The sequence below is a fragment of the Sturnus vulgaris genome, chromosome 11 (genome assembly GCF_052056855.1).
Source record: "Sturnus vulgaris isolate bStuVul1 chromosome 11, bStuVul1.hap1, whole genome shotgun sequence".
NCBI lineage: Eukaryota > Metazoa > Chordata > Aves > Passeriformes > Sturnidae > Sturnus > Sturnus vulgaris.
In genome coordinates this window covers 8,809,135-8,832,766 of record NC_142253.1, presented here as the reverse complement: position 1 = coordinate 8,832,766, position 23,632 = coordinate 8,809,135, and the positions used below count along the sequence as shown (strand labels likewise).

The following is a 23,632-nucleotide window of genomic DNA, read 5'->3' as shown; positions in this document are numbered from 1 at the left end:
ACACTCCCCCAGGAACATACCTGCTTTCCTTCCTCTTGCCAGTCTTGGTTCACACTATCACGGCTGCCTTGTCTTTCCTAACTCATCTAATCCACTTCATCCCTGCCCTTTACAACCTATCGTCCCTTTTAACAAGTTGTTTTATGAATACCTACGTATTCTACGCTACCTCTGGGCTCGGGCAGAGTGGTACCCAGCGCATTTAAATGACCTCGGGTCCTTTCTTTTGGAATGCGTGCGAGAGCAGCCCCTGCGCTTGTCCCGCACAGCCAGAGCGCGGCAGGCTCGTGGGAGGGAGCGCAGGAACACTGCGGGAGAGAACCGTGAGGGGAGAGCCCGGGGGGCGGCGCGGCGAGGAGGGGCCCCCGCACGGCCGCCTGGAGCCCGGGAGCTTCGGGCTGCGGCTTCTGCCGGGGCGGAGCGCCGAGATCAGCACCACGCACGGATAAGCGGCCCCGCATCCCTCCCGCCGGGCACGCCCCAGCCCCAGCACGGCCCCGCCGAGTCCCCCAGCACAGCACGGCCGGGCCCCGCACTTACCGGGCGGGCAGGCGGGCGGCGAGAGCGGCGCCCCGAGCTCCTCCTGCGCGCCGGAACCGCCGGGCCCGGTGCGTCACCTCCGCCGGGCGGGGCGGGGCCGGACCGGGCCACGGCGCTAGGACGGGGGGGAACGGCTAAACCACTGTGGATGGACGGGGGGAAGTGGCCCCGCGCCCTCGGGAGTGGCCCCCGGGCCAGGCTCGACCGGTGACAGCACCCAGTGGCCGCGCCGGGAGCGGCCTCTCGCACCGCCGCGGTCCCGGCCCACCCCGCGCCCGCCTCCCGGCGTGCCCCGCACTGGGCTAAAGGTCGCGGCGCGGAGGGGGCGGCATTGGTCGGCAGGGACGCAGCGTCCCGTTCCCAGTCCCGGTCCCGGTCCCGCTTCTCACCCGCCGCCGCCGCCACCACCACCATGGCGAAGCAGCCGCAGCCCATCAGCCCCTTGAAGAACTTCTTCGCTGGCGGTTTCGGGGGCGTCTGCCTGGTGTTCGTGGGGCACCCGCTGGACACCATCAAGGTGAGGTGGCACGGGGCGCCCGGGGACGAGGGGGGCAGCCGGTGCTCGGTGCAGTCCGGGGCACTGGGGGGTGGACTACAGCTCCCGTCAGGAACTGCGCGGGAGCGGTGCGGGGTCCCGGTGGGCGCTATGGCAGAACTACAACTCCCTGCAGGCACTGCGCGGGAGGCGAAGCTTCCGGTATGCGCCGCGGCGAGGCTGAGCTGGGCCTCTGAAGTGCCGGAGGGCGCCCCCTGGCGGCGCGGCGGCCGGGTTCTCGCAGTCCCGGTTTAAGTGAAAAATCGGGAAAGGAGCGTCGGTGTTCCCGGTGCTGGAAGGAGCTGGGATGCGCCCGCCAGCCCCGTCCCGTGGCAAGACCCCGCGCCCCTGCGCCAGGGAGTGGCCAGGAGTGACCCTGTGGGGTCCAGGAAGCTGCAGTCCTCATCCGGACGTCATCCCAGCAATCAATTAGTTAAATACATGAACCACTCATTACATTAAAATTCAACCTCTTCTCTTCTGCAAACGGCTAAAATACTGTCAGTGTTTCTATCAATATCTTCAGGTCCACGCACAAAACATAGTCCATAACAGCCAGAGGTGTTCTGTCAATCAAAGTTTAGATATATTTAATAAAACGTTTTCCTCTCCCTCTTACTAGGTCAGACTGCAAACCCAGCCTAAGCCACAGCCTGGCCAAGCCCCACTCTATTCTGGGACCTTTGACTGCTTCAGAAAGACTCTTATTGGAGAGGTACTGTGACACCTACCAGATATGTCCGTTGTTTCTGTATATTGTAGGAATGGAATCATGTGCCCCCCAGAGACCATACAATTCCTGGGTTATCGGTTAAGTTGATTCTAATTAACATTTTTTAAGCAGATTACAAAGCTTGGGGAATATTTAGCATGCATGTGCTCCAGGTACATGCATCTTTGTTTTGCTAAGAAAAGTTTGTTGTTCAAAATAGCGTGATATTAATGTCTGAAGTTGTAGATTGGAGTGAATGTTGGCAGTTGTTTTTTGGCCTTGTTGTAGTTAGTGATTTTTTCCTGGTATTTGGAGTCATCTCTGGAAATTCTAAAATGGATAATGCCTTTTGTTGATACAAGCAGTACTTTTACTTTCTTGTGTAAGGTGTTATGCCACCTATGAGAAAGCAGAGGATCTTTAGTTTGTAGATTTTTTTTCTTTTTTGAGGGCAGAGTGTCAATCATAGTAGTTATTCAACCTTCTCTAGAAGGTGGACAATGTTTTTCACTCCTGAGTCATCATGACCATGTTGTTGAGCTAGTCTGTTTTGTTTTTAGAAAGGCACACAGCCTTGATTTAAAGTCTTTAATTGACAGAGAGTCCAGTTTTCTGCTTTTTAAGTTTTCTCAGCAGCTTTTTACCATTTGGAAATAATGGGTGTAAAGCCCAAATGTTTATCTGCTTGCCTGAAGTCTCATTTTTAACTGTTGGATCTTGTTAGGTAACTCCCTGTTGAACGAAAGATATGCTTCAAATCTGAAATCTACTTCCATTGTGGTATTAACAGGTTGTTATATAACCAAAGAAAATCTTGTTTCTCTGGTCTCTCCCACAAAGGACTGGAATGCTGTGCCAGCTCTGAATCCCTGGCAGTTTTTAACACCCCTGCTGCAGCACGGACGTCAGAGCTGAGCCATAATAATAGCCTTGTGATGGGGAGTTCAAAGGCAGTGCTGCTTCTCTATCTACTCCTACTCAATACTCATCCTTTTCTGTAAGGAAACTATTAAAAACCTCTCTGCCAAGGCCTTTTACTTCCCAGTGCTCGTGGGGAGGTTGAGCAGCAGTGGCTGATCTCTCAGCCACCTGCAATTGCATGGCAGAGCCAGCTCTGCCTGTAAGGCTTCAGCATGTGTTGGGATGCACTGGTTTATTGGGGCAGGAGGAAGAAAGAGGTGCAGAGACCAGAAGATATTTAACTTACGTGTCTAGCCTTTATCTAGGAAGAAAACTCTCCTTTTTATTGGAAAAGTTCAATTTAAAAACAAGAGAAATGAAATGAATATGGCTTCTGGGGTCTGCGTTAGAACTTTTTCATATGTGTAGTCTTTGAAAGAAAATATCAGGAATGTATAAAACACCAGAAATGTGACGTGTGAGGAAAAAGTTTGGATTTAGGGTAGGAAACAAAAAATAATTTGCTCTTGAACATGTTCCAAAGTAAATTCATGTGGGGAGTGAAGGAATTCCAGTTTTCTCACTGGCTCTTCTTTTAGTTAAAGAGTGAATTAGTTTCAATGTTCTCAAGGTTTGGTGTCAGGATTTTACACTACTGCATTTGACGAGTTACCAATAAAACACAGGTGCATTTCTGTGTGTAGCTGACAGTGTTCTCTCTTGACATAATCTATTAAGGCTCTTGTTCAGGTAGCTTTTAACTTCACTCCCTGATATTTGAGATGCACATACAGGTGATGAGTATTGTTATAGAAGGGCATCAGTGGTGCCAGTGTTTCCCAGGAAGGATAACTTTCCTCTGCAGCAGTCCCTGAGCCTCAGCTAAACATGTATAACTGCAAATGAACAATAAATCCCTTTATTCCTCTGATCAATTTAACTGTTAGATGGATCCTATCCTGGATTGTTGCCTTTCTCTTCTCAGCAAGTTGAAATGTGTGCAAAGTTTATGCCAAACCAAGTAATTCCTGTGATCATGTTTCTTGCAGGGAGTCCGAGGCTTATATAGAGGAATGGCAGCTCCTATCGTTGGAGTGACACCCATGTTTGCTGTGTGCTTCTTTGGATTTGGCTTGGGAAAAAGACTCCAGCAGAGAAAACCTGATGATGTTTTGACGTGAGTTCCTGGTTAATCAGATGGTTGGGAAAGGCATCCTGAGGCTCTTGCTGCATTGTCACACGTTGAGTTGTGGTGTAAATTTGTGTCTTCTCCTAGGTTATAAATATAGTTCTGAAAAATAAAACACTCATGTTTTAATGCTTCTGGAAGCGTGGGACTGATAGCACAGGCTAAAAACAGACATTGTGTGGGCAGGTGCGATGCAATTCCCTTTCTACGCAAGAAGGAGCCATTAAGGAACAATTCCGGTTTAGATGAGTACAGTGAGAGTTATATAATGATTGCCTGCCAACAGTCTTGCTATTAACAGAAACTATGGGACCAATAAATTCATGGTCAAGCAGTCTTGACAACATTCACAGCTCTGATTCCCTTTTCCCTGTTAGTTATGAGTCTTCTTGTGTCCCTTCATTAGGATATGAAAACAGCCATAAAAATGTTTGATTATTATTTCTGGAAAGAGGTGTTTATGAGCAGCCCTCCTCTCAGGCATGTCTGACCTTCAGAAACAGCAATAGGAAGCTGAGAAGACTTGGTGAGGCTTTCTACAAGCCAAGCTGTGCATGAAGAAAGCCTCCCACCCATAAAGTATTCCTGTCATGGGTTTGCTGAGCTGTGATTTACAGCTCTTCAGGGACTGGGCTGTAGCTTAGCAACATTTTATCCCATTGTTTGTGTGCTAGGTAGGAACTCTGTCAGAAAGCAGGAGCCCATTGTGTGGAGCCAGCTGTGGTGGGATGATTTGGTTTCTGTTGAAGCCTTGCCTGCACAGGGCTGGTGTGAGCACACCTGGCTCTGCAACACAAGTCACTGCCAGCACAGCTCCCATTGCTCAGAGGGAGGCAGTGCTGAGGTGCTGGGGAACGGCTCACTTACCCTCTGTTATACCATGGCAGTGTCCTCATGCAGGCAAGACTGAAGGGAAAGGCCAGGGGAACAGTAGGAACTGAACAACAAGTGCATCATGAACTTATTCCTGGCAGCCTGATCAACTCAGTGCTTTGTGTTTTATACACATAGTAACAACAGGAAGTTTTAAGGAGCAAGCTGGAGAAGGACAGCGTAGTTTTTTGAGTCTTTTTGTAGGATTCCTCTCAAGCAGAGCAATGGAAAAGAACAAATAGTGTATGTACTGTCACTGTGCTATTCTGGGGCTAGGAGCATGAGACCCAAAAATAAAGGTCAGACTCCTAGTGCTGTGGTTATGGGTCTAGAGGCAGGCTGTATTGTTCTATTTCCCCATGCTGATTTTGAAGGGAAGTTGTGGAAGGAAGAAGATGGAGAGAAACCTGAGGAGCCTATCCTGTCTTTTCTGGGGCTGAATAATCCCAAGGTGAGCTAAAAATCTCAAAACTTAGTTTGAGTAAGTAGGAGGTGCATGTTTGAGTGATGAGGGAGGTCTGAATAGTCTGGAGGATATAATGGGAATTTGAATAGAGAAAAGTGTAAGAATTGGAATATAATGCCATCTCTTGGGCAAGTGGAGAGAAGCTTAAGGTGTAGAATTTGATTAAATTGAGGTGTTAGGTCAGCTTACTAGGGGAGATAGCAGGAGGCTGGATGTAACTATAGTTTTGTGATGAAGAAACTCAGCTTGTTTAAGGGATTTTTGTCATGGAGACTTTGCTACGTGAAAGCAGGTGCAAAGTGTTTGGGATAACGACAGGTTGGTAGGACAGACTGGACTTTGGCAGAGACTGAAAGAATGAGAAGTTATGGAAAGGAGGCTTCTGGTTGCACAAGCAGGAATATATGTGGAATCTGGGGTCACTGAGAAGAGTATGGCAGACTGGAGGAGGAAGAGACTTGGGAATGAAAAGGAATGGGGAATGCTATAGCAAAAAATGCAAGTAGAAGGAATATTAGCAAATAGAATGAATATGAAGAGCTGAGCTGGGGTTGCTGTAGGAACCAGTGCTTCAAGTCCTAGAGATCCTAAATTTTTAGCTCTGCATTGACAAGGCGCTTCTGCACTGAAAAAAGCAGTGGATTCATTTCAAGTTCCACTGCCATGTGGAACTGCATCATCTGGTGATGCAGGGGTCTTTCTGCCCTTCGTTTCCTGTGTGCTGTGTTGTGTTAGGGTCTTTTCTGTTTCCTTGGGGCAGATATCCTCAGCTGTTTGCTGCTGGCATGTTGTCAGGAGTGTTCACAACAGTAATCATGGCTCCAGGAGAGAGAATCAAGTGCCTTTTACAGGTAAGGCATTGGATGGTGGTGATGGGAATTTAATTTTAGGGGTCTTGTCTTTCCGTAGCAGGAATTTCTTGGGTTAGTTCATTTACTCTGTTCTGTTTTTTGACAGGACTGAGACAACTGTAATTTAATGCATCTGTGTCACGAAGAAGCATTAAACAAACTCACCATGACAGTATAAGTACACACAGCATTTATTGCTCTATTCATTTTACACAGTTCAAGCCTTATGCTATGGGACACTAAATGAGGCATCCATGGATGCCTCTGTCCACTTCAAAGTATGGAAAAGTCAATTTTTTCTGAATGAAACTTTTCCTTAAAAAAAAAGCGTAAACTTGCTAGATCATGAGACTCTTTCTGGTGTAAAGAAGTTCTGTTACCTTGACAGTTCCCCATGCAGAGCTAAGGAATGCATTTCAGAAGTGTTCTGACATTTGGGTGGCTGTTAGCTCTGCACCTCCTGCGGGGGTTTTAAAGTATTGTTGGAAAATGTAAACCTGAACAAATGAAATGCCATCTTTAGTAGGTGTGGGAAGCTCTGCTTGTTCCAGACTGTGTTGAACTCTGTTAATATGGTGATGAGTGGTCACATGTTAGTTCTGACAGACAGGATATTATCATGGGAGCTTTTATATACATACAGATGGTTTGAATTTCACTCAACTATTTGAAGATTACTTTTTGTCAGTGTGGAATTACCTAAGTGACTGGAGTTGTTTCAAACTTACACTGTGAAAAAATAAAGGAGAATCTGTCCTCTGCTTGGAACAGTAACCCCAGCCTCAGCTTCAATGTGAGAGCTGCCTGAGGAAGTGAGGCAGAGGTTCCCTAGGTAGAAGCGTGTGCTCTTTCCTCTCTGGAAACACACGTGAGCCTTTCCAACCCTTGGCTGAACAATTCTGTATCGACCAGAAACCTTCACTGGTCAGAAACTCTCGCTTTAATCCTGCAGATCCAGGCAGCTACGGGTGAAACCAAGTACAGTGGCTCGCTGGACTGTGCCAAGCAGCTGTACCGCGAGGCTGGGATCCGGGGCGTGTACAAGGGAACCGTGCTGACCCTCATGAGAGGTAAGGGATGGGGCTGTCCCAGTCCCTGCTGGGGGGCACTGCAGCATAAGAAGCCTGACACAGTATAGGAGATCTCACTGTCCCTTTAGCCCATTGGAGGGGCTGTGTCACCCATTTTCTTCTTTTTTTTTTTTCTTCTTTTCTTTTTCTTCTTTTTTTTTTTTTTCTTCCTTTTTTTTTTTTTCAGTCTGCAGAACTACTCCAGTGCCTCAAAGGGCCTGAGAAATAAACATGAGATTCTCAGTGAGTGAGGAAGAGATTAGATGACAAGGATCAGAGGGACAGAGTGATATAGGAATTAATTAAGATCTGAGAAGCCAAGAGGAATGAGAGACTTCAGGAGAGGAGCAGAGAGAACAAAGAGAAGAGAAAAATACAGAAGTGGGCTTTTCTTTTAAAAATTATTTTCTTGGTTTTTTCTTTTTTTTTTCCTTGAGAGAAGGATTGTGCCTGTCTGTGACTGTTGCTGTATAATATTGGCTTAAAATATGTGGTGGCAGCAGTTATGCTTTCTACCCTTTTGAGTCTGGGTTATTTTGGACTGGGATGTCATGACCCCTCTCTCAAATACAACAACAACAAAGTAATTATGCCAGACCCAGAATCCTTTACGTATTTTAGTAATTCCGCTTTGAAAAGCTGAAATTTCTGCGTTTTTGTTACTTCAGTTTAGGAATTTATTCTATCCTCTGCTTCTCACACAAGTGTAGCAGCCTGCAGTGTAACTTTGGCAGTGTCCCTAGATAGGGATTGGTTCTCCAGTTTAGGTATGGGAGAATAAGAATATGGGAATAAGAATAGGCTATGGGAGTAGCTTAAAAAAACAAAACAAGACACATCAACTGTAGAAAAAAATCCCAAAATAGCATCACTATAACTAATAGTGTCCAAAATTCATGCAGTTCCTGCACTGCTGTGATGTATTGTGCAGAAATTTGGACAGTTTAGAGCTGTCTCATCATTAGTGTGATGTAACCAGGTTACAATCAGGTTTGAAAAGCTGCTGACAGAAAAGTTATTTTCCCAGTTCTTGCCTTTAGTACCTGTTCTCCATGGGAAAGTTCAGACTCCTCTGTCTAGGGCAGCAGAAGATTTTTATTTTGTTTGTAGAAGAGGTTCAGAAAAGGAATCTGTATGTACTTAGTGGTGTTGCTGGGCTGGGATGGGGCTGGAAGCCTCTGGGTTTCCCTTGGTTTCCCACTCCTCACTGCCTTTGTTGTTTACCCACCAGACGTCCCGGCCAGTGGAATGTACTTCATGACGTACGAGTGGTTGAAGAACATTCTGACCCCTGAGGGAAAGAGGTCAGTGAAATCTCACAGTCATCACTTTCTGAATTTCCCAAACCTGATTAATCTCCTCAGTTAGGAAGAGAGCAGTATTATCAAAACAATTTTTTAGAAAAGAAAAATGGTTGCTCATCTAGTGAGTTGAGCTGTTTTGGTCTGGGGTTAACTGACAATTAAAATAATATTCTGAGTTTCTCTGAGATTCCAGTTTGAATCTTATTAGCCAAGTAAGGAATACTTAAAGTAGTTTCAACCCTGTGCACAAAATTCTGGGGGGTTTTGCTGGATTTTTTGTGGGGGTTTAGTAGGTTGGTTGGTTTGTTTTGGGTTGTTTTTGGTTGTTTGTTTTTTGTTTGTTTTTTTCTTCGCCCCCAGAACATGTGTGTGTGCTGCTGAATAAAAAGACTCGAATCTTTAGGGTGGAGTTGGTCCTTCTTGGAAAGGTTGCTCAGATACTGCACTCTGTCTCTGCCTGCATCATTGTGCTGCTTTCTGGCTGCCAGCCAGGCTGTCTTTTTGATTGTCACCTTAGTCAAAACAATGAGTTAGACTTTTTTTTCCTTTTTAAATCTTTTTTTTTCACTATTTCCTCCCACCCCTCTCTGATCCTGCCACAGTGTGAGTGACCTCAGTGTGCCTAGGATCCTCTTTGCTGGGGGCCTGGCTGGGATCTTCAACTGGGCAGTTGCCATTCCACCAGACGTGCTGAAATCACGTTTCCAGACTGGTGAGTTTCATTCCAGTGTGTCACGGCCACACTCAGTGTGATGCTCCTGGGAATGGGCTGGGCAGTGATGGAAGATGCCTTCTGGGAGGCAGCGTGTCTTGAGTCTGCCTGACACAAGTGCATGAAAAACCCAAGGGTGTTCCTAGCATTCTAGTTGGTTTCCTCACAAATTTTTGGCACATTGGGCTGCACTGCTCTGTTTCTGCCTCCTTGATAATATAATGATCCTGATTTGAGGAACTTGATTTGAAACATAAGCATAGAACTCATAATAATAGAATTGTCATCCCTGTTTTATTACAAATGTAGCTCTTTGAGAAGTTTTATTATTTCACTTCAGACATAATTGTATAAATTGTAGCTTGTGCTATCTGCAGTTTATAGTAACAGGGTGGGACGTGCTGAGAGCATTTCTTTTGGACTGGCAGCTCTGCTCTTTAATGTCTGTGGCCTAATTACAGTTAGGATGGCCCCAGGCCTTGTGCTTCAGCAGAGTTTGACAGGTTTTTCATCGGTTTCTCTGCCAGTCCTGTCAATGAATATTTTTGTTAAGGCTCCCCATGGTCTCAACTCTCCACTGGACAGTGACCATTTTTCTTGAGTCACAAATCATGATAATCAGAGCACGAAACCTCCTTTTTTTTTTTCTCTCTGAGCAATGGCTGCTGTGATTGTATACCATACCAAGGGCTGAGAGGAAACACATCACAGCTTTGATCCTGTTCCCCTGAGCCAGCCCCCAGTCCTGCTGTGTGGATGACATGGGTTCATGGTGGTCTGTTCTGCTGATTTATGGGTTACCACTTCAGAGGGCAGTATTTCCCAGGGCAGCGTCAGGAGAAGGAAGAAATTGTTTTTTGAGTGGAGCAGCTTTTAAAAAACACCTCAGCATATCCATGTAACATCAGCATTAGAACATCCTGTGCTTTTCATTTGAAGTCTGTTGCTGTTCTTGTCTGGGGCATGTGATAGGATCATTTTCTTATTAACCAGCTTCATCAGTTTTTAAATCTGACATTCCTATCACCGAAGTGCAGCTCTTGGGAGAGCTGTGATCAGCAGTGCAAGTAACAGCTCAGACTTCCAACCCTGACAAAAGTTATTCTCCTTTCTTCCCTGCCTGCAGTGACTTGATGATGTAAATTCTTTGGTCATGCACCGAACTTCTGTTCACTGAGCCTTCACTGAGCTGTCTTGTTTGTTTGCTATAGCAGTGTGAACCTGTTGAAAATCCTGGGCTATTACATATGGCACATCCTTCAGCCCTTGTCACTGCCACGCATCTGAGCTAATGTGTTGTACATCCCTTTCAGCTCCTGCAGGAAAATACCCAAATGGCTTTAGAGATGTGCTGAGGGAACTCATCAGAGAGGAAGGAGTTGCATCTCTGTACAAGGGGTTCACAGCTGTGATGATCAGGGCCTTTCCTGCTAATGCGGTGAGTATGTTGTGATTCCGGCTGGGTTCTGGGGATGTGGCTGCTCACAGTGAGGGTTTGCAGTCTGGAGAGGACACAACTGCCTGTTTGCTCTTGTACCATTTCAGTGAGGTTCTTGTCACTGCTGGTACTTTTGACTATTGGTGTCCAGATTCTAAAACTGTACTTTGATCTAGGAGCAACAAGTAAATCTTTCTTCAAAGCTTTGCATGAAAGCTCTTTATTGACTTTCTCTGATATTTTTTATCTACTGTTTGTACATCCAGCTGTAGAAGATGAAATAAGTTTGGACTCACTTCCCCTTCAATAAATAATGAGCCTAACAGAGCCAAAGTTCAGCCATTGCGTGGAGTGATACAGTAGAATTCTTGCCTCTGGTTCAAGACTTTTTTGTCCTCTTCCTCCTTCCATATAAACCATGTTAGGTGTTCATAGTGCAGCATTTCAAAAGCCTTGTTTGAAACAGATTTTTAGAATCCTTATTTGTTCTGTGTTCTCTTTTCCAGGCATGTTTTCTTGGTTTTGAAGTCGCCATGAAGTTTCTTAACTGGGTCGCCCCTGGTCTATGAAGACTAGGAAATCTGGAAATGAGAGATGAGAAGGAAGAGAGTGCAAGTCTGCTTCAAAGGAATAAATGAGTGATCACTTAATGTTTCAGGAATGACTGTTTGCCTAATACCTTTTTGCCTTCCTCACATTCTTTAGGTGGTGCTATGTGCCAATCAGAAGTGCAAGCTGTAGCTCTGACACAGAGCTGGTGAGGAGTTAGAGGTGACAAATCTTCTGAGCCAACCACAGCAGTGACACTGCTAACACACAGCTGTCACTGTCACGCGTGCTACTTTAAGTACTTCCTCATGGAAGAAGGGGGCACATCTTAAAATGTAATTCTTTATTAATGAAGAAACATGTAGCTATTAATGCTGAAAAACTTCCTTAAAATATTTTTTTAGCAGCATGTACTTAACTCTCAGGGAATAAGTCAGCACCTGTCACACGTGGTCATGTCTGCAAGCAATGTCTGACAGTGTTCTCATCTCCTGTAGTTTTTCAGTTGTGGCTGTTTCTGTGTTAACACTGGTTTTAATCTCCTGTGCATGTACAGCAGCAAACACAACTCAGCAGGGGTGGCCAGAGCTGCATCTCAGTGGGTTGAGGGGTGTTGCAAGTACCATATCAGGTTTTGCACGCTGATCTTTTCTGTGGAACTAGGACAGAAAATGCATTATGTTTAACATTTGTACTAAGCTTTACTGAGGGATCCAGTGGGGAAATATGTTTGATTAACCTGAACTTTTGTCTCAAATCCTTTCTACCCCACTGAAGAGAGCCCAAATGTGATTTCAAAAGTACAGCACAGCTCATAGCAATCTGTGATATATTTGATTCATCAAATATTGTGTCCTGGGATTCAATCCCTGTCATTGATGTGAGAAAATTTAACAGTACTTCCAAGAACTGAATTTCTCTGACATGAGGGGGACACATAATGAGGACACTGGCTCTGCAGTCTTGTCTAACTGTTTTCTTTCTCCTGTTCCTTGGTTTTCTCTTACTATTATTAAACATAATCACATTTTTATTTAAGTGACTAATACTGAGAAGCAAGAAGCAAATTTTAATTTCTTTTGGTTGTGATGCAGTGTTATTTGAACTCAATAAAACTAGGTGCTGCTTGGCTAGAATATGTGCCTTGGTTCATTTACTTTTTGCATGGTTCATGCATGCTTAGTTTTGCAAAAGTTTTCCAATTCTTAATTCTGAGATTGATTGGGAAATAAGCTGTGCTATCTTTGATTGCTAACTCCTTACCTTTTAGCTTTTCAATTTCTGACATGAGCTGTGGAAAGGAATATTTTGCACTTGGCATGTTTGTCATACAAGTCCTTTTAGGATGCTGCATTGTGGATGCAAATTTTTAACTATAAAGCAACACACTAAATAACACATCTTGGAACAAATAACACATACTTTGTGGAAATTACTTGGTGTGGTCTTTTGACCTCTACCATGAGGACACAGTGAGGCACCTTGGCTTTCCACAGGCAGCCCTAAAACTTCCCACGTTGTGCTGCTGAGAAGCCTTGAATTCCACTTTCCTTCCCAGTTTTTTTGGAAGGACCAGAAGGGAGCCTGCCTTCCTCAGAGTCCACACCTTGTGTTTATGGGGCAGGAGGGGTGGCCCCTAGTGTGGAGAAATGTGTCACATGGAGCTGCTGCTGCATTCTCGCTGCTGCTGTACCCACCAAGAGCCTTTCCCCATTCCTCAGCATCAGCAGTGCCTGCTCTTCCTCCTCAGATGAATGCAATACTTAGAGTGTGAACACTGAGTTAGTACTGGTTTGGGGAAGTGATTACAGGATATAAACCTCTCAAATGGTTTTAAACACAGTTCTGGGTTTACTGAGGCTAAATCCCAGCTAGTTTCAAGCTGATCAGGTCTGCTTTGAGGGCTCTGTGCTGCCTCACCACAAAATGCTGCCCTGTGCTGCTTTGGTGGCTGCTCTGGCCTCTCTTTGATTCCCATGCTGGGGCCGTGGTATCTAGAAGCAACTTCCAGCTTTAAGTGTTATAAAGCTGAATTTTATTTTCAACTCTATTTATGCGCTCAGAAATACTGGCACTTCTTGGGAAGGACAGAAGTGCGTATTTTTCATAAAATTCCAGACAGTGATGCTTAAAGCTGCCCATTCCAGTATCCTAAGTTCCCAGAAAGCTGGGAAGAGCTGAAGCAGAGCAAGATTGAGATGCCCAAGGCTTGGTCATGAGCTTTGCACTATGGTTAGTGCTCTCTCCCACCTCAGTCCTATCAATCCTAAGTGTTGCAAACTGAAAAACATAAAATTCTTGAAGACCAAATCAGGGACAAGTAATGCCCCAGATTGAGCTGCTGGGTTTAAAAGCACAGCTCCTGCATTTGAGCAGCAAGGAGCCCACTCTCAGTCTGTGTACTGGCTTCTGGCTTGGTGCTTAGCATTTTACCTTGGCTCTGCTGTCACCAGCTGAGCCTCTCCAGTCTGTGACCTTAAGCAGCACTTGCTCTGGAAGACTGAAACACTCCCTTCACTCTCTACTAACTGTAGACTCTTTCCTTCTGCCAAACTATCCCTTTTAACACTTTTTCCTTAAAGATTTCAGATTCTGACATATCCTAATTATATTCTGTATTCTCCCCACTCTAAGGTTTTTGCAGAGCTTTGTATTTTGCATGATAACATTCTGTTGTTTACCATGGTTGATTTCATTTGGTGCTTTTAGCTAAGCAAAATATGGCAGAAGACAATCAGGAATGAGAGGCTGCTTCCCAACAGCAGTGGCAGGAGAGGAGCTTTGCAAAGGCTCATCAGACACATCTGCTTGCTTATTCAAAAACTGAAACCCAGGCACCCTGGAAATATTTAAAAAGCTGCTCATGTCTCTAAAGATTCTGCCATACAAAATTTGCCAATTCCTTGCCTCTAATGTGTGCAGCCTCAGAAATGGAGAAGGATTTTAACACAGGCATAATTTCCTATACCCTGAGGACTCTTTTGCTTTCAGAGGCCTAGATTTACATTCAAATGTTATTTTCTAATTGCCCAGGTTCTTGTGGGAATTCAGGCAGTGTATCTGCAGTTTAAGGGCACACAGTAGCAGCTGGTACACTGGTGCCAGCCAGTGACACCGATGATATTTTTCTTTTCGCTCCTTGTGCTGATAACATCTGGGTTTGCTATATCAAAATCAGCGTAGAGTGCCCCAAGACTCTTGTGCTGTACATCCTCCTAGCCCCTTCTGCTTTGATGCAAGTGATTTTTCCAGTGGTGATTTAAGGTGTCTGGAAGTATTCCAGAAGTAATCCATGACAGATAAATTTTCTGTGCTTGCATTTCTCTTCCCATTGTATGCAAGTGCCTTTTGTGCACACTCAGCATTGCTGTAGTGACAGAAAGGTCCTTGGAACACCCCTGACAAGTCAGTCTTGATCAAATTTGTCTAATTATAGGAAGCTGCCTGTGGGACACACACTCAGTTTGGAAAAGGACATTGCAAGGTAGATCTTACAAACAGTGAGCAATGTCAAGAGGGTGCATTTACTTGTATTTCTCACAGGACAAGATATACAGTGAGGAGATCAAGCAATATTTAAACAGAATGCAAAAAAAAATCACAGAAGAACAGTTCATCAAGATCTACTGAAATCTGATAGGGCTGCTAAGCCTTGGCACAGGATGTTCCTGAATTGCTGGATGATGGGATTTGGAGGGTGTGCTAGGGAAGGCACAACTAGTGTTTTATTTCTTGTGTTATTTCTGTAAGCATCTGCTGCTGGACACTGTTGGGCAGAGGAAGAGACAGGCTTCAAATCTGATCTTCCTCAGTTTGGCTGATGTTTTTACAAAATCATAGGCAAACACTGACTAGTTCTGTGGGGTCTGCACAGAGGAGGGTGGGCTGGCCATGTACCTTCAAATAAAAACATACACTGGGACACAGCACCATCATGGCTTTGCATGTGCCCAATTGGTTCTAATGGTTCAGTTTTCCATTTCTACATTGTTCTTATCTTCTGTCTCTTGGATAAGAGGACTCCTATGTCAATATCCTGTTTGTGCTGGTGAGAGACCAGCCTTATGCACAGCCTGAACAAAGTTTTCATCACCATACAATTCACAGGATGACAGAACAGTTGAGGCTGGAAGGAATATCTCCAGGGATAGAAACTTCACAGCTTCTTGGGGCAACTAGTTCCAGATTCACAAAAAAACCCCAAGTTCTGTTATGTCTAAGAGGAAGTTTATGTATTTCAATGTCACTAGATACCACTGAGAAGAGTCTGGCTCCACCTTCTCTGGTCAGGGATCCATACACATCAGTAATATCTTCATGAAGCCTCCTCCAGGCTGAACAATTCCATCTCTCCTGGTCTCCTCAAATTGCAAATGCTCCAATTCCTTCACCATCTCTGCAGGGCTCACTGGACTGTCCAGTATGTCAATGCCTCTCCAGAACTGGACCCTGCACTCCACCAGTGCTGAGAGCAGGGAAGGTCCATCTCCCCAGGCTGGTGGCAATGCTGCTCCTAAAGCAGCCCAGCAGGCTGGCAGCCTTCTATGGCACAAGAGTGTATTGGTGGCCCATGTTCCTCTCCTCATGACATCCTGCTTCCAACCACAGTGTGTGACCACACTGCTGGCTTGTCCAGGCCACAGGCTGAAATGCCTGCTGAGCCAGTGGCATGAAGCCACGCATGCTGTGGCACTGTGACAGTGGCACCGAGTGTGCTCTGCACCGAAGGGATTCGATGGTGCTGCCCAGCTATCCCAGCTGAAAATAGATCTGGCTGCCCTGGCAGCTGCATCCTGGGGACTTTTGCTCCTGACTCAGATGATGGCAGGGAGATGCCTGCCTTGCAGCCGGGGGCTTCCCAGGAGCCTGGGTGTGGGGATTACTGGGATTCCTGCTTCTTCCCTGCTCTCCAGGATGCCTTTTGGGTGATGAGATCACAACGCTGGGCACTGGACGTGGCTCTGGCTGACCTCATTTTACACCACGCTTTGTCTATCTGTCCAGCAGACCCTGAGAAAACCGTCCAGTGAAGGGGAGAAACTGTCTGCCTGATGCTGGATGCTTGAAATGGAAAACTGCTTCTAATTCAGGGAGATTTGTGTATAAAACTGAGGACATTTTCCATTACCTCAATGTATTAGAATAGTTCTGCAAGTGTTATCTCAAACCTGGTAAAAATGTAAACCTTAAGGAAACATTGGACAGGATTTTTATTAACATCTGTCTGAATTCAGACACCAGTTTAAGATCAGACAGTTCAGTTTAAGCTCAGACAGATCTGTTTCAGCAGTTTATGATGCACAGGTTGTCTCTAGGCTTACTAGGAACTTGACCATAAAGATCAGTATCAAAGTTTTAGCAATAGGCCACGGATAAGCTCCACTTCCCTTTGCAGGTGACAGTTTGAGTGCTGATTTGCTGAAGGACACAGTGCTGTTGCTAACCCTTGGCACGGAGGGTGGAAGCCTGAGACGTTTGTCCGTGCCATGAGCTGACTTCCCTTCTTCACCAGAGACCTGAGCTCAGGCTTCTCCCGCAGCACTGCTGCTGCTCTGGGCCCGAGAGAAGTTGCACACAAGCTCTGGATACTAAAGCAAATGTTGAGCTGCCTGGACATGGGTTCCCCAAGGCTGAAAGTATATCCTAGCAGCGACATTTCTACTTGGTACTATTTCCTAATACTGTTTCCTAATAGTTATTTATTACTGTCAGCTGCTGGCTCCTTCCTCTCTCTACTCATACAATCAAAAAATTCTAAACTGTGATTTAGCTTTGAATGTTTGTCCTGGAGACCAAAGGCAAGGAAATCAATTCTCTGTCCCTTCCCATCTTTAATCCCTATGCAGATTTCAGCAGAATCAGCTGAAATGCTGAAAAGGTGTAAAATTACAGCGAGTCCTCCTTCTCCTGGGGCTAAGCCCATGTGATTCAGAAAAGCTCCTGAATGCCTGCATAGACAAATCCTAAAAAAATACTTCCCTCTGAAACATAATCCTCCCGCTCATCCCCCGCCCCTCCCTGCCCGCTCACCCTTGCCTCCCTATCACTCACTGCCAGGCAATTATCTGCTTCGTTTGCTGCCTCCTGGCCGGAGCCAAAGTTCAGGATCTGGCACTCGATGGCAGGAGATCACTCGGCGGAGGGAACTGGCTGTTCTCGCAGCCCCGCCACCCATTTCCCACCGGAGCAGGCGTGCTCATCTGCGGGGCACGGCCAGAAGCCACCGCAGAGCCTGTGCTGGGCAGAGCCTGGGGCTGCGCTGGGCAGGAGGACCACCTTCCTCCTCTTGCTCTGCCAGCATCCCAGCACGCTGCCGAGATGGGGAATGGATGTGGGCAGAGCCCAGGGAACTCGTCCCGATCTCTGTCCTTGCTCCATGCAGCAAAACTCCACCGAACAGCGAAGTTCCTCTTCCCCGGGCTGGGGAGGGACCTGGGGGTGCTTCTGTGCCTGCAGGGATAATGGATGAGGCACGGTGACACGGCCTTGGTGTGAAATGTCTGTCTCTCCCAACATGAGCAATTCCTTGAGATGTGGATGAATCTCTTCGGTGCTGATGACAAATTGTTGGGGGTTTCCCCATTTCCTTCCCTATGGGTCCAGCTCAGAGGATGAAGCATCCACACAGCGTTTGCCCCAAAAGCACAGGCTGTTCTTGGCATTTCTCTCACTAATGCTCACAAAATGCAGCTTGCAGCTGTCCTGCTCTCCAGTGTGGGCATGTCCAGAGATGCCAGAGCTGCCTGCTGCTTTGGGAGAGCAGACCTTCCCAGAAATGCAGCCCTACCCCAGGACAGGTCTGTGCTGACCTCCCCTCTCTCCCCCTGCTCCATTCCCTGCTCCTCCAGGCACAGGGGTAAGTGAGGATGTCCGTAGAGCCCTGTCCCAAAGCGAACTGGGCTGTGAAGCACAGCTGCTCTGCCTCATCCCCTCAGCAAACAGAATTTAATACAACTAAGAGTGCTCTTTCTAGAAAAGATAAAAGCAGGCTGTGTAATTAAGAATGGGATTTGGGCCTCAGACCGAAGGTTTCTCATCCCAAGCTCTGCCTGCAGTGAGAAGAGCAGGGGGCACAAAGCACCCAGCTGTTCCTCCCCAGGGAGCTGCCACCAGCTCTGCCATCCACAGCCACCAGCTGGGATTTACTGGGCTGGAGCCTGGATCCACACCCCGAGCTCTAGGCTTGTTTTAAACACAATTACCTTTCAACACCTTTCTGGGTTTGGCCTCTCCAGTATCTGATGGCAGCGAGGCTCTATTTCATTATGTGCTGCTTTGTTTCAGATTGGCTGAATGGTTTCACTGACGTCGCTTCAATCTTGTCTCGTGAGAAATAATAACAAATTGTTCCCCTTCATCTTTCCTGCAATAGTTTTTAACGTTCCAAGCTTTTCTCCTTTGGGTTCTTTTCCAAGCTGATGTCTTATTTAGCCTATTCTTATATAATGCCTTTCCCCCTATTTTGTATTTCTTCTACATAGCATCTTTAAATTAAAATCTAATCGTTTCTATCAGCCATATTGATATTGTCTATTCTACTCCGTATTCGTTTCCTCTCACACTGGCACATCTGGTTAACAAAATGGGTATTGATTTCAAAATATGCTTAAATGTCTCTTTATTGAGTAGCTGACTGATAATCTGTCTTCTATAGGTTCCTCTATAATTAAATTTGACTGATCTGGAATAATACTCCAACTTTTACTATATTCACAGAGCATTCTTTGCTGAAGGTAGTGTACACGTTGGGAAAGGATGAGGGGTTTAATTTAATCCATATTGCTTAGCAACATTTACACCATCAATAAACAAGCACTGTTTTTCTGAAAAAAAGACTGCCCAGCTTTCCTCCACCCTGACTGGTGCTGGTGATGGCAAAACTGACAGTGTCCAGCCTGCTGCATTGAGGGTGTTTCCTTCTTGCTTTGTTTCCTTCTTCACATATTTTTTGGGGAAAAAGGCTCATTTTCATCTGTAAGCCTGTTGCACACAGGATGCCAACACAAGAGCTCCTCAAAATTTAAAATGCTTGGTAGAATCCAGATGGGAAAGCATAATCCATAACCTCCTGTGTCCTTATGACATTCTAAATTTAGTTTTTTCTTATTTTCCTCTGTGACCTTTTTATTCTTTATACATTTAACTAATGTAACAGTTGACAAACTACTACAACTTTTTTGTTTATGTCAAAATATCTCAAATATAAACTCTTTTTTTTAGTAAGTAATCAACACCAGTACACGTTTTGTTACAACAGGTAACTATCTTACTGTACTCTTCAATATTGACAATAATGATTCTTACCACTTAATTTCCATTTTCATTAGAGACTGGATTTTCTTGTCATATGCCATGAAGTTCAAATTAAATTAATTCTAAATATACTTTTTAAAAAATCTGATTTTAAGAATTTATTTACTCTTTAATGTTTTACTTATTCTTGATTATTCTTTTTTTTTCTCAAAAAAAAATTAGGACCTTTTTGGGCCTAATATTTCTTAAGCAATTTATCTTCATAAAAATAAATAAATAAGTAGATTTCCATTTACTGAATGCATGGAGAAGTCATCCTTAATTCCTCTAACTTCTTCCAGTGAGTGCAGTATTCATTTTCAAAAGAATGTTCCCTGAGACTTCATCTGGCAAACAAATACTGCTTCTGAGGTTTGGTCATGATTTTCCTCCTATTCCAGTAGCTCTTGCCTAATTGGTTTGAGTATGAATTTAGAGATGAATGAGAAATCTGTTATTCTATATATGTCAGAGGTAAAGTATAATCTCATTTCCCTGAGGGCAGTTCGTCTCAGCAGTCTGGGAGCCTGAATTGCTGATACATTGAGTGCCTGCTGCCTCCTCTATTTTTCCTTCTTTATTGGGTCTTTTCCTGTAAAAATACACACTGCTCAGAATTCCAAAAACAATTTGACCTTTCCCAAAGTACTGGCCTAGTTTAAAGTGTATTTTAAACATTTACTTTTGACTGTTAGCAAAATCTGAATCCTGTGATAGGGATAACTGGGCAAGCAACTGTGTCCTTTAACATGAGATACCATCACTTCCTATTCTTACACACAGCTTCAGCCTGAAGGCCACTAGTACAGAGTAAGTCTTTCCTTTGCTCAAGCTGCAGAAAACAGCAGCTGTAACAGACCTTCCATGTCTGGCACTTGATCAAATACTTTCCTGAAGTAGGGTAACAGTTTCTCAGTTTTGTCATTTTTGCCTTTGTTGTTTATTTCTCTGATCTTCAAATATCTCAGTTTAAATGTAACTAATCATTATTTGGATTTTTTTTTTTTTTTAAGATTCAGATGTGCTGCTTTGGATAGAGACAACTCCTGTGAGGGAAGGGGCTACCCCATCCCTGTGGTGGGGTCCAAGGAGGTCTGAGCAGACAAAGAGGACTGTGGCAAAGTGACAAAGGCAGGATGCTGAGCAGCAGAGCCTGGACCAGCTCCCTGTGCATCCCTGCTGTGCTGGGCTGTGGTCCCCTGCCCCCAGCCAGACTCCAACCATGGCCATGCTCTCTGCTTGTGCTTGGCTGCAGCAGGACACCCTCCCATTGTGGGCATCCAGCACCAGCCCCTAATTCCATTTCATTTTATCCTTTCCATTTTATTTAACTCATCTTTCCTGGACTCATCATGTCTGTATTTCTCCACTATGGAATAGCCTCTTCCCAGTTAAACCAACTTTCTTGCAGCTTTCCTTCTAAACACCATCACTGCCACTGTGAAACCTTCAGACTCACTAACTCCCAAGAAATCCTCTCATATAATTTTTTGTTTATTCCCCACATAGTCAAATCTCATGTTTTAGCTGCACTTTTGCAACCGCAAGAACATTTTCTATTGTTTTGTCCTTTTCTCCCCTTCACTTTACATGCCCATTGAGTCCCTCATTTGCCATGGCTTTTTTCAGCAGCTTCTCCCTCTGGACTTGTCTTTGTGTGTCTGAGACTTGGATTTTGATCCCAAGCAACAGGAAAATATTTTCCCCTTGTTTAAAGCTTCTCTGTGGGTAAAAAGAGTTTTGCAAATTGAAACAAGATTTAAATCAGCATTTTTTCTGTAGCAGATTTCTCCCTTTTGAGCACTGCTTTGATTTCCACAGTATTTCTTCTAAAGTTCAGCAGCAAAGTCTTGTGAGAATAGCAGCTTATTGCTTCTGCGATAAACTCTTATCTTTTTTATAATTTAATAACCCTGCCACTAAGTGTGAAACTTCTGTCAGTCTCTGTGCCTGTTACATAGCCTGGGAAGCAGCAATAACACTTACCCTGTCAGTTCTTAGGAAAGCTCAGAATTAACAACTCTGCAATTAAAGTGTTTAAGTATTAGAGCCTCCTCCCTCCTTCCTCATTTCAGGCAACTTCATCAATCAACAAGCTCTCACTGATGATTTTTCTGTAGCTCCCTGGCAGGGTTCAAGCTTGGGATGTTTCTCCTGGTGTGGTTGAACACCATCCCTCCCCATCAGGATCCTGGCCCTGCTGCCTGCCCAAAGCCTCAGCCTGGGGTCGGGTGGGTGGACTCATCCTTCTCTGCCTCTTCCAGGCATTTCTTGTCTTTGCTGATATGGTTTAATTTCAGCCCAAGGCCAAACAAAATTGCAACACCCTTTGCAATGAGACATTTCCAATTTTCAGGATTCTCTGGCAGCAAATCTTTCATAATCTCGTGCTGGGCTTTAAAATGGTTGGTAGGTTTAGAGCACAAATGAAGTGAGTTTACCCTGAGCTAAAAAGCTAAGCAGGCAATAAACAGCTAAAATAGTGAAATAGAAAACAAAGTCTGAGTCAAGACCCCTTTTGATGCTGCATCCTGGAATCTAGTAACATCCTAAGGGTGTTTTCAGATAAAGAGAAATCAGTCAGTTATTGAGGGGGACAGTGAAGCAAGCTGGGCTGTCAAAGGTGCAAAGAAAACCAAGAGCAAACACTGTGCTTCCCACTTTGATCAGATTTTGGTACTTGCAATGCTCTTTCTAATGGCTGTTCCTTCATATAGGAAACTGCTCAGAGGGAAAACCTAGTCAAATGGAAACTGTGGAGTGATGAGGGCAGAATCACTCCTGATATGCTCTAGGCTGCACTTTGCTGTCAGAAAAAGCTCCATTTTCTTTATCTCAAAGGGTTGAAATACTCTGAGGCAGGGAGGAGATTGAGGGAGACAGGCCTTAATTACACTCTTCTTTCTTGTATGATTAAATATGAACAAAAGACCTACTGCACTAAGATCTTACTGCAAATGCAGAGACAGAGCCAAACTTTGCCACCAGTCTTCTCATTTCATCAACAAGCTTGTGTTCTGCACGTCAAAGTCTTCTCAGGATGACAAGAGAAATAAACTCTACAAAATCCAAAGAAGGGCCTGACAGAGCTCAGCCAGACAGGGGGCTTGATTAATAATTAAAAATAATACTTTGAACACTAAATGGTCTTTCATGTTCCTCTGAGCTGTAGTATAAATCTAGACTGAATCTTTTCCAACAGGTTTGCCTTAGCTGTGACTCAGAAAAACCAATCCCCTTTAAAGAGGGGTGAACTGAGAGAGGAAACAGTTTTTTTTCTCTTTGTGTTGCCTACAGCTTCTTGCAAACTGCAGGTTAACCCCAAGGACCTGACATTGCTTATGTGTGTTTGAAAGGGAACCTCCACGCACAATGGAACATCAGAGTGGGGACCGAGAGGCTTTGAGGTGACATCAGAACCCGAAGTGTATGGGTTTGAGGTGCACTCCTGGCTGTCATTTTTCACTTTCTCAGTGTGCTGAAGGAAAAAGGGCCTTTGTCAAGGCAATTTGATTTTAAGTATAAGTGAAACACGGCAGATGAATTCCCTCAACAGCAGGGAGCATGTGGTACCATCTGGTCTTGGTGCCCCAAACCCTCTCTGCAGATGTTACTGGAGAGCTCTGCCCAGCTGTGGTGGGGAGGTGTGAGAAAAACACCGACACATCTGTTTGATATGGTGTCAAAATGCTGTCAGAATTCTGGGGACAATGCTGTCAGAACGAATGCTGACAGACCTGATTGAAGATTGGTTGTAAAGGATGTTGATGGAGAAGATAAGAAATGAGGAGGAGAGGAGAAGACTGAGAATTTCATAGAAAAGTAGAGTGGTGGAAATTATGACCCGGGAAAGTGGCAGAGTTTTTATGGGACAAGGGTGAAACAAGAAGCCAGAAAAAGAACTGGTGTGTTAGAGCCACAGAAAACAGGAGGGACTGGATATGTGATTTTGCTGAGAAAGGGTAGGGAAAGGTTGGATCTTTCCTAGATGTGAAAGGAAAATGTGACTCCCAAGGCTACTGATGCAATTACCAAAGTCATTGAGAAAAAGCCAACAAAGGGTCAGGGGAAGCAGCATCCTTTCAAGGCTAAATGATGCAAAACCGCACATTCTGAGAAACATTTCCCACAGTTCAGGAATCCTCTGTAAACACAATTAGCCATTGCTCTGATTGTGAGAAGAAAGAGAGCTAATGTTGTG

The 23,632-nt window shown here is 44.9% G+C and overlaps 2 protein-coding genes across 4 annotated transcripts in view; one reads left to right on the top strand and one right to left on the bottom strand.

The window, feature by feature from the left end:
• ARIH2 (ariadne RBR E3 ubiquitin protein ligase 2) overlaps positions 1-799 on the bottom strand; it is a 34,360-nt gene extending 33,561 nt beyond the window's left edge. Inside the window, exon 1 of one of the 3 annotated variants that reach the window (XM_088171372.1) lies at positions 541-799. The gene's annotated coding sequence lies outside the window, so the exon portion shown is untranslated. The remainder of the gene's footprint in view (positions 1-540) is intronic. The other 2 variants (XM_014872712.2, XM_088171370.1) reach the window with 2 other exon arrangements.
• SLC25A20 (solute carrier family 25 member 20) lies at positions 664-12,275 on the top strand. The gene is made up of 9 exons (XM_014872746.2): positions 664-1,057; positions 1,698-1,790; positions 3,737-3,864; positions 5,976-6,066; positions 7,019-7,136; positions 8,368-8,440; positions 9,043-9,152; positions 10,466-10,590; positions 11,097-12,275. Exons 1-9 carry the CDS (start codon positions 953-955, stop codon positions 11,157-11,159), a joined length of 906 nt encoding a protein of 301 aa, XP_014728232.1. The 5' UTR covers positions 664-952; the 3' UTR covers positions 11,160-12,275.
• The last annotated feature ends 11,357 nt before the right edge of the window (positions 12,276-23,632 follow it).